This window comes from Sprattus sprattus (assembly GCF_963457725.1).
Source record: "Sprattus sprattus genome assembly, chromosome: 1".
In the NCBI taxonomy this organism is placed as follows: Eukaryota; Metazoa; Chordata; class Actinopteri; order Clupeiformes; family Clupeidae; genus Sprattus; species Sprattus sprattus.
This window is the reverse complement of record NC_137920.1, coordinates 37,430,620-37,442,314: the sequence shown is the minus strand read 5'-3', so window position 1 is coordinate 37,442,314 and position 11,695 is coordinate 37,430,620. Positions and strand designations below refer to the sequence as shown.

The 11,695-nt window shown below is 43.7% G+C and overlaps 1 protein-coding gene across 1 annotated transcript in view; it reads right to left on the bottom strand.

The window, feature by feature from the left end:
- Positions 1 to 11,512, bottom strand: part of cacng1a (calcium channel, voltage-dependent, gamma subunit 1a) — a 15,057-nt gene extending 3,545 nt beyond the window's left edge. Inside the window, exons 1-2 of the mRNA XM_080851948.1 lie at positions 11,005 to 11,512; positions 2,217 to 2,291 (exon numbers count right to left, since the gene is read on the bottom strand). Coding sequence (XP_080708074.1) covers positions 2,217 to 2,291; positions 11,005 to 11,239 — 310 coding nt within the window. The 5' untranslated portion in view covers positions 11,240 to 11,512. The remainder of the gene's footprint in view (positions 1 to 2,216; positions 2,292 to 11,004) is intronic.
- Between the last annotated feature and the right edge of the window lie 183 nt (positions 11,513 to 11,695).

Here is an 11,695-nt window from a genome sequence, read left to right as displayed (position 1 = left end):
GTATCAAAATGTATGATTCATAACTGTCTTTTAATTAAGACACAATGGGGGTTTACAATACCAACATTTGTGAACGTCAGTGATCATGAAAGCACACAATATTAATATATGCGTAAAACGAGTAGATGACAGAATTCTCAGACAAGTGGGGCATAACTAACAGTAATGTGCCTGCGCTGAGATTCCTGGTGGTTATTTTATCAGAACCGAAAGAGGTAACTCTAGGCTCCCTGTTGTTTGCGTACACAACAGGGGGTCTTTACATTTCCAGCTGCCTGTAATTTAGGGCACGATGCCTAATTGAAGCCGAGAATTTGTTAAATCAGATTGACAAACTAGGGAAGAATGAGAGGTGTCGTCTTTGTGTCTTAGCAGTCTCTTCACAGAGGGCTACATTACAGCCTTGGACCATTCCATCCATTAAGATAAAATAAAGAATATCTAATTCCTCAAAGGAGTCTCTGATGAGGAGGGTGGTCCTGTCATGGTTTGAATTTTCTATAAGTACTTATCGGACATTCTTCACATTCTAGTTATAGTTCTCTTAAGGAAACTGATAGTACAGCATTTGGATTTTATAGTAACGTTACATTTAGAAAATCACGTATTGATCCTTTTGTAGATCTTCAAACCTTGTTTCACGTTCTGTAGAAGACAGGAAGGGTCTGCAGATAAAGTGTTCAGGTAGGTTTACAGTGTAAACTACAGTTTTTTTTGTCTCAGTAACAGAACGTTTATAGTGGCTGAACAAAACAACATCTTGTTACTCGACATGCCACTCCTAGTTCAAATATGTTAAACTTTGACCCTGTCTCCAGCTATGACAACATAGCACAGTCATAGCAGCTAAACGTGCCATATTGTATTAAATACTCCATGAGCTGTGTAATAAACTACATGTCCACAAAACACAACAACTCTCAAATGTGTATGTATTGGGAAAGAAATGTCACACTATAAAAGACAATATTTATAGAGTTATTTAAAAACGCTGAATTATTTTCATCCTGCTGTGTAGGTGTCCATGTCATTTGACAGTTCATACTTAATTCAAATCAAGCTGCAAACTACATGTGTCATCCAACAGTATGGAATTAATTTGATTACATCAATATTAATTTTGGCGCTGTTCTATTTGTCGCTGTGACTTGTTCTACCAACTGTAAACCCACCTTTACATTAATTTGTTGGACTGGACTCTATATGACAAACAAAACTGTCCCCTATTAGCATACAACATCACATTACAAACCACTCACTCAAAACATCCATCCCACTAGTATCTTAAACTGCAAGGATGATCGCTGTAAAGGACGCGTTTAGCTTCTTCTTTGCTGCAAGACTAAGTGGTCAAATTAAGCAAATTATAAGACACTTACCAGCCAAAAAGGTGATAGTTGAGGCCACATTAGGTAGTAAAACAATTATTACATAGCCCAGCTCCTTGCAGCTCAAGGTTCAGACAGTATGCAGTCAATAGACTAATGATTGGACACAAAGTTGTTTGAAGGCTAAAACCTCAAGTGTTTTTTATTTGTCTCTGTAGTGGCTGATTATCTTGTCCAGTGTTATTTATGGGGGGGAAGAGAGGGGGGATTCTTGCTGTGACGCCTCATCTTCTCTGATTATTTTAATTGCATTTTCTCTGATTGTTGTAGCTGAAGTTACATAAGGATTTTTTCTCTCTCTCTCCTTCTTTTTTTAAACGTCCTCTGGGGAAGGAAGTGTTTGCTTTGACCGGAGAAAGACCGCTCACTTCACAGTCCTTCAGTCCTCAGTCACAGGCTGACGTTATTAGTGCGGTGGAATCCACAGAGCTCATCTCATTTACGCCCCCGGTTATGGGCCCTGACAGCCCTCCCCTTGAGTTACAGCGAGGAGCCCATGCTACGTTATACATCCCCTCCGGTATCCTGCCTTAACATGTAGCAGAACATGCCACACACACACACACACACACACACACACACTGATACTGTTTCCTGGAAGTCTGTTTGTGTCTCTTCTACATGTGAGTTGATACACTCTGAAACATTGTACACTCTCACCCAGTTCCACAAGATATTTTATAGAACATGTATGAATATCAGGTTGAGTCAGTTACAATTCAGATTAGCTGAGAAAGCAACTTTAACAAAAGCCCTCTGAGTTTTATCTGTTTTTTTTTTTTGTAGTCACGTTGAGGTAGCAGACCAATATAGAAGCACATCACTCACCTCTCTGGGTCGTCATGTCAAGAATTTCAGATTCCTCTCCTGGGGTGAAGTGTCTAAAGTAAGTACAGTTGTGCTCTAGAATACAGAAAGAGAATCATTTGGTAAATACATGTCTAATACTGTTGAACTTCACTTTTAGACGCTTTACGGTATACCATTGAAGTGATATACTGCACAGTGATATACTGTACATTAAATGTGTTAAATAGCTCTGAACAGCTTTAGCAGCAATAGACAGTAATAATATTAATAGAAATATATCGATTACCTACTTAAAGGCACCAAGTGCAACTTTCGAGGCAAAAATAAACATTCAATTTCTAGTCTTTTTTACACGTAGTAAGTTTCAATAACTCCATACCATTACATATCGACATTCAAGGAGCAAAGATGAGACGTCGTTGTGTGGTGAAAACTGATAGAAAATCGTAAACAACAACAATCTTTGTTTATTGGTGCCACCAATAAATAAAGCATGATTCCCGTCGGCAATTCTCTGAGTTTTCCAAACGCGTGACTTCACTATTGGTTCTATAGCGCATGGTTCTATTTCATGATGGCGGATCTAAGTTGTTCCGAGACGAAAATAAAGAGAAAGCGTGGTCGACCTTGTGTTTTCACGACACCACAGAAAAAACAGAAGTTTCCTAAGAAGCATATGTGTGTCGTGTTCTCTTGGGCGACACATTTGACGAATTGAGGAAGCTAAGCGAGAAACTCGGGCTGCAGAGGGACAGCGAACTTGCACGTGTGCTGTTGGACAGGTAATAATAATAACAATAATTCATTTTGTAAGTACTAACAACTGTATTCAATTACAGTCATGAAAGTACTAACAACTGTATTTAATGCATGGGCCACATTTGCGGAATATCATTGTGTAACAGACAGCACTGCCTTGCGTGTTAGAATCTCCGGAAGCGTTCGGAAAACTCAGAGAATTGGGAATCCTGCTTTATTTATTGGTGGCACCAATAAATAAAGATTGTTGTTGTTTACGATTTTCTATCAGTTCTCACCACACAACGACGTCTCATCTTTGCTCCTTGAATATCGATATGTAATGGTATTGAGAAACTTAACACGTGTAAAAAAGACTAGAAATTGAATGTTTATTTTTGCCTCGAAAGTTGCACTGGATGCCTTTAAGGAATTATACGTCAAGTGCCTCTGAAAAACAACAGATGTAAGAACCATGTAAATGAATGAATACAGTTTTTCTATTGGTTTGACATTGAATCATTCACTTTTTCGTACTTGGCTCAGACAGTCATCTAATCCTGTATGTTTACACTGAACATTCCTGCACATGGATTGTTTTACAGGGCCCTAATGCATGAGTAGGTTGACTCGAGACACTTCCAATTAGTCAAGCATGCACTGTTGCCCGGTGACTAATATTTGTTTCACCCATTTTCAGTGGTGGGTAGGGCAGCTGACCAGATCAACTGAGCTTGTCCTGTCACAGCTCCTCTTTGGTCAGAACTACCGAATATCACATGTAAACTTAAGCCTACATTTATGTTCGTTTATCTTTTGTGATGTGTGAGGGATAGTAAACAACAGTTAACTTGCACTAAGCTGTGTTACGGCAGAGAACTACAGAAATTCAGCTAGGTGTCAAGAGGATGTCTCTTTGGCATAGCACACTGGTTTGAACACAAAGTCCTCATTATGCCTTATTTATATCCATGCTAATGCTGCTCCCATAGAACAGCATGATGCTAGCATGAAACCTTAAAGCTGCTCCCATAGCATAGCATGATGCTAGCATGAAATCTTAAAGCCCCTTCCAAATATGTGCCAGAACCTGTGTATGAAACAGATCTCCTCACTGCATTAACTCCATTCAAATCTGGCATGCCGACTCTACCCAACCAGGGGGAACCAAACTCCTTTGCTGCCGCTAAACACAGGATCCCGTCACCAACAACGCCTAGATGAATATTATCTCTAATTAAGTGGGGTCACTCTGATGTTAATTGTAGTTCTTCACAAGAGGCGATTGCCCTCATAGGCCTGGGTAAAGATAGATTTATACTGACGCTCTTAGCCAGGCCTTTTTTTACTGTGCTATTGCCCTTTGCTTGCTGACTAAATAGCCACTTAGCACCAGCGATGTGTCAATTATGCTGCTGCATTGCCTGCTTCATTACCTTTTTATATCCTCATTATACCCTCACCTCAAAGCTTTGAATAGGACTCACATGCCTGGGCACACACACTCAACACAACACACACACACACACACACATACACACACAATCAACACAACGCATACACACACTCAACACAACACACCTACACGCACACATGCTGAAATTTAATTGCTGGACTCATTTTAAAAGCAGGTAGACACACACACTCAACACACACTCAACACAACACACACGCATACACACACTCAACACAACAGACACATGCACACACTCAACACAACTCACCTACACGCGCACATGCTTAGATTTAATTGGTGGACTCATTTTAACAGCAGGTGGATGATCGTGATCTGGTTGATGAAGAACACTGTTAGTTGGAGTATTTTACTTTTACCAGCAGCACTGTCACACTGGGTCACAACCAATAATGGAGGCGATCTGACACTCATGAAAGTCAAATACTGTGAAGATCTGCATATTTTAACTCCATTTCCCGCAGCAAATGTATTCACTTTTGGCCACAACAGCCACAAGAAACCCTTGCAAGATCCTGCTTTAGAATGAAAACTCCTTGGTCAATGCTACCCTGGAGACTCTAAACACTCTAAACTCTAAACACAATATGAAATTATAGAACTTAAGACAAAGAGACAGCAAGCACAAATTCATGGTTTCATGTTTTGACTCCCTGTGATTTTTTTGACCAATCACTAGTCACCGGCCTCACCAGACTGACCAAACACTGGTCACCAGCCTCACCAGCCTCACTTGACTGACCAAACACTGGTCACCAGCCTCACCAGCCTCACCAGACTGACCAAACACTTGTCACCAGCCTCACCAGACTGACCAAACACTAGTCACCAGCCTCACCAGACTCACCAGACTGACCAAACACTAGTCACCAGCCTCACCAGACTCACCAGACTGACCAAACACTAGTCACCAGACTTACCAGACTGATCAAACACTAGTTACCAGCCTCACCAGACTGACCATACACTAGTCACCAGACTCACCAGACTCACCAGACTGACCAAACACTAGTCACCAGCCTCACCAGACTGACCATACACTAGTCACCAGCCTCACCAGCCTCACTAGACTGACCAAACACTAGTCACCAGACTCACCAGACTCACCACACTGACCAAACACTAGTCACCAGACTCACTAGACTGACCAAACACTAGTCACCAGACTCACCAGACTCACCACACTGACCATACACTAGTCACCAGATCTCACCAGACTCACCACACTGACCAAACACTAGTCATCAGACTCACCAGACTGACCAAACACTAGTCACCAGCCTCACCAGACTCACCAGACTGACTAAACACTAGTCACCAGCCTCACCAGACTCACCAGACTGACCAAACACTAGTTACCAGCCTCACCAGACTCACCAGACTGACTAAACACTAGTTACCAGCCTCACCAGACTGACCATACACTAGTCACCAGCCTCACCAGCCTCACTAGACTGACCAAACACTAGTCACCAGACTCACCAGACTCACCACACTGACCAAACACTAGTCACCAGACTCACTAGACTGACCAAACACTAGTCACCAGACTCACCAGACTCACCACACTGACCATACACTAGTCACCAGATCTCACCAGACTCACCACACTGACCAAACACTAGTCATCAGACTCACCAGACTGACCAAACACTAGTCACCAGCCTCACCAGACTCACCAGACTGACTAAACACTAGTCACCAGCCTCACCAGACTGACCAAACACTAGTCACCAGCCTCACCAGACTCACCAGACTGACCAAACACTAGTTACCAGCCTCACCAGACTTACCAGACTGATCAAACACTAGTCACCAGCCTCACCAGACTCACTAGACTGACCAAACACTAGTCACCAGACTCACCAGACTCACCACACTGACCAAACACTAGTCACCAGATCTCACCAGACTAACTAAACACTAGTCATCAGACTCACCAGACTGACCAAACACTAGTCACCAGCCTCACCAGACTCACCAGACTGACTAAACACTAGTCACCAGCCTCACCAAACTGACCATACACTAGTCAACAGCCTCACCAGACTGACCATACACTAGTCACCAGCTTCACCAGACTGACCATACACTAGTCACCAGCTTCACCAGCCTCACTAGACTGACCAAACACTAGTCACCAGCCTCACCAGACTCACCACACTGACCAAACACTAGTCACCAAACTCACCAGACTCACCAGACTGACTAAACACTAGTCATCAGACTCACCAGACTGACCAAACACTAGTCACCAGCCTCACCAGACTGACCATACACTAGTCACCAGCCTCCCCAGACTCACCAGACTGACCAAACACTAGTTACCAGCCTCACCAGACTTACCAGACTGATCAAACACTAGTCACCAGCCTCACCAGACTCACTAGACTGACCAAACACTAGTCACCAGACTCACCAGACTCACCACACTGACCAAACACTAGTCACCAGATCTCACCAGACTAACTAAACACTAGTCATCAGACTCACCAGACTGACCAAACACTAGTCACCAGCCTCACCAGACTCACCAGACTGACTAAACACTAGTCACCAGCCTCACCAGACTGACCATACACTAGTCACCAGCCTCACCAGACTGACCATACACTAGTCACCAGCTTCACCAGACTGACCATACACTAGTCACCAGCTTCACCAGCCTCACTAGACTGACCAAACACTAGTCACCAGCCTCACCAGACTCACCACACTGACCAAACACTAGTCACCAAACTCACCAGACTCACCAGACTGACTAAACACTAGTCATCAGACTCACCAGACTGACCAAACACTAGTCACCAGCCTCACCAGACTGACCATACACTAGTCACCAGCCTCCCCAGACTCACCAGACTGACTAAACACTAGTCACCAGACTCACCAGACTGACCAAACACTAGTCACCAGCCTCACCAGACTCACCAGACTGACCAAACACTAGTCATCAGACTCACCAGACTGACCAAACACTAGGCACCAGACTCACCAGACTAACTGACTATTGAAACAGCCATGAATTAGCAAATGAAATGCTAATGAGGAATGGTTCACCACAGGTTTTATATGCAGGGTGGAGTTCAGGATGGAGCTCAGGGTGGAAGTCAATTACAAAGACGTTCAAAATGTCATGCATCCCTTTTAGAGCAGCCTTTTAGCGTGACTGGGTTTTGGCCAATTCTCTTGTGGCTTTCAGTTCTAAGTCTATTTGAATCTCTATCTTGTGCTAATCATGACATCTACTACAGCTGACACTGACCACTGGAGAGACACTTTATTTTATTGAAGTGGTGGAACATGAAGAAAGATTTGGCGTTCATACAAGGGACTTCCTAACACCACCCCTAAAGAGGTTGCAATGGGTAATGGCTAAAGAGGGGGGCAGTTAGCTAAGGTGCTGGGCTTGCAAGGGACAACAAGGGCCCAGGTGGTTTAAGCCCGCTAAATGCAGGTGGCTCTGTCAGTCAAACCTTTGAACTTGACTGCCACACGGCTTTGAAGCCCGCCCAGCTGCCACGCTGCATGCAGGCTAAATTTAAATCCTGCGCCGGTAGAACTGTAACACAGGAGGCGCACACACAAACACCCACACACACACGTATGCACACACTCAAGCCAACATCTTTGTTGGTTCCATGGACTGACGTGTTCACAAAAAAAACATGTTCCTCTTGACTCTTATAATGCCATTTATACTAGAGGGATATCACAGAAGTAAAAGAACACAAACCCTCCTACCCTCCACCCAGCACAAACGCACTTTATAGGTCTGCATTATGTGATGTCTAGATGATTTACTAATTTGGTGGATGCAAGCATGCTTTTAATGTGCTTTAGTCTTGTTGAAGTGTGGATGTGGATGTGAGCATTGTTTTATTGTGTGTATCTACTGCACAATGACAAATACAGTCTATTCTATTCATGTGACTATCAAGACTCACTTGTTTCAAAGTGTAATGAAACATTAGTCGTGAGATAATTGTCCTTATTTCTGTGTTCTTCTAGAAATTACACAGCTTATCAGAAAGGATAACAATTTGACCTCTGACGATTGAGTTCCGCCGTCACTCAAACGGCTTCATTATGTTTGTCTGCGGATGAAAATACCAAACCAATTACGATTTGATTTGCATTCAGCTTAGGGCTCGGAACAGGAACCCAATTTCCTCTCTGCTGCCAGACCTCGGAGTGCATCACAGAAGCAGCCAATAGCACCTCACTTTGCACAACAACATCAAAAACAAACAACTCTCGTTCATCATTTCTTGGTGTGAGACATAAAGCATTAACCCCTGCTATTCGTTCATATAAAACTTCCTCTTTAAAACAGAGGGAATAGAAGTTCAGGTTAGAGTGGACTACCTGATAACTAATACTCATTCTACCTGGTCATGCTCACATTCACTATTATTATTTTTGATCCATGAAAAGCTTTTACTGTAGTGGCACAGGAAGTTCTGCGTTATCCTGCCATAAGGGGCCAACCAATGAGAGGGCTTGGAGCCAGCCAGTCTGTGATGACTCACCCACATATGTGGCTGTCATGTAGTTGTGCATCTTCAAGCCTTATAACAACAGAGGCAGGCTGCCAAAAACAGTCTGATTATGAATAAAACCATAAGTTTGGTCTTAAAGCTCAGACTGGACCAGTGTAAAGTGTCTGATGGACACATGTAAGCTTCAGTTCAGTCAATTCAATCTGGTGAATGTTCCTTGCAATAAAACGTATTGCACAGTAAGTAAGGGAAGTCTAACTGTAATAACAATTTATTTGTTTTTATTATCTTTAGTTGTATTTTGAATAATCCACAGTTGCTGTATTGTAGAAAAGAGAGCACATTCTATCGTTCAGCTTCCTAAACAGGGAAACCAATAAATTCCATCTCCATAAATAACAAAAGAATGTCAAATGCCTCCCTCGTGGGGTTACCAAACCCCTTGCTCTGGTGTGTAGATGTTGTGGTGTGTCTTGTTGGAGCAACTGGTAGCTTGTGTGTTAGTTCCACCATTATCCTGCACCTGCCTGGTTCTTCCCTTTCCTGGAGCCGATGCTACATGCTTGGCATTGTTAAAGTCGTCTTGTTTTCCGGTCTTCTGGCCTAGACCACATCACTGCCGATATCTTGCAATACAAATAAGGTATTCCTTGGAGAATAAGACTGTGTCGTATTTGCATGAGGATGAGTTGGCCTTCACTGAAGTGGGTGAGGTCTTATGAGGACTACTTTGCTGAAGTGTGAGTCATATTATGTCAGCTCAAGATATCTGTTGACTGACAAGAGTGCTGCTTAAATGCCCTGGCTGGCGAATGCTTAGATAACGAGGACTACAAGGTCTTTGTCAGCACAAGTTCATCATAAGCCACCTCAGGAATGTCACCATTAACAGGTGGGGGACCATTGGTTCACACACATTTCAGCTTACACACCAACTGTTTGGGAAGAATCTGTTCCAAATTTGATCAGTGGGCTTGAGATCTATATTGAGCCTACACCTGCACTGAAATGTTGTGCATCACATGTTCCTACCAGTTAGTTTATCTTTGTTTTGCTCTCTTCCTCTCCTCAGAGTGACACTTGTACTGTACCCTGAGTACATACAATATGTGATGAGGCAAAAACAATTTCATCCTAACTAGGAATGATTGCTTTTTGAGTTTCTTTAGTCAGTGGTGTACTGGTCCCTGGAGAAGTGGGTATACTCTTAATTTCTTAAGCAGCCCATACAGCACAGGATAAACGCCCTGTTTTGAGAAGTGGGTATACTCAATGCTGACTGAAAAATAAGTGGGTATACTCCGTATACCTGCGTATACCCTGGACTACACCACTGCCTTTAATAGTTAGTAGTCTTCTCCGTGCACTCTACTGAATGGGAATAACGGTTCTCAGTGCACTCTACTGATTGGTAATAACGGTTCTCAGTGCACTTTACTGAATGGAAATAATGGTTCTCTTGATTTTGAGAACCCACCCAAAAGACATGGTCGGTCTTGTTACAACAAGGTTCAGGTGTGCAGATGCTTAACGTGCAGATTTGATCTAATACTGACTTCAAAAACATGAGATTTGTTTTCATTTTGAGGGCTGTTGAGTCTTAAGGATGTTTGGCACTTAAGTACCATAATTGTCTGGTGTACTCAAATGTCTTCATAATCTCATAATACTTGACTTTGTGCCCTCAGAACTATCAATGAAGATTGTGCCTCACTAGAGCTGAAGGGGTTAATCCACATATGGCGCACCACATTACCAAGTCTGAGAGTCCCCGGCAGATCGGGTGACTATGGCCCACATAATGGACCACTGTGTATGGAGTCACTACAGAACACCACAGCACAGCGCTCTACGTGACTGTCAAATGTTCTTAACCCTACAGCCATAGGGTGTGACCAAGTTCAACCAATGCACCTTTTCTGATGCAATAACAATTTATAACACACAGCATAAAGTGTTCGATAATCCATTAGTATTTGAGAGGATAAGGAATTTAGTGTTTATGTTAAGCATTAAGAAATTCTAAGAATTCCCTTTATACACAGAATGTCATATATGTGTCAGAGGGAGGTAGTTGCGGGACTGTACTTACCTCCAGGTAGGCTGATGGGGCCACAACCCTGGCCGATTCTCTCCAGATCTGTGATGTAGAGGTTTTTCTTGCACAGCCTCCAGAGCCCAAAGTGGGCCGCCTCACAGGTGCTATTGACCTCCACCACCTTGGGGCTCAGGACGGCCCAGTGGTCCGACACGACGGCGGTGAACATGCAGAACATGCCCACCACCAGGCAGAAGATGGTGAGATTCAGCTTCGTCTTCTTCTGCATGGTGCTGGCGGTGAGTTTCACTCAGGTACGGGGCGTGCCGAGAAAGATCCTCTGATAGTCCCCCCTTCCTGATCAGCTTCCTGTGACGGGTTCCACTCCTGCACGGTCTACAGCGAGGTCCCACCTTTGGCTTGTTGACTCTCTCCGCGATCTGTGTCTCTGTGGTAGGAAAGGGGGTCAACTGATTGTTGCCCTGATTTTGTTCAGCCCTCAGCCCTCTCTCTCTCTTTCTGTGTGTATGTGTACTGAAGGGAGAGAGGAGGCCTCCCTGTCGACCGTCAGCTGTTGAGGCGCATCAGAAAAGTTGATGACCAGACTGACTGCTAAGCACGGGTGGGGTTTGTGGAGGAGGGGTAAGGGGTGTCGGGGGAAGGGGGGGGGGGGGGGGGCTGTTTCTATAAATGTGCGCAGTGGGTCAAGCTATCAGGCTATTGGATTACACATATTTGGATGGGA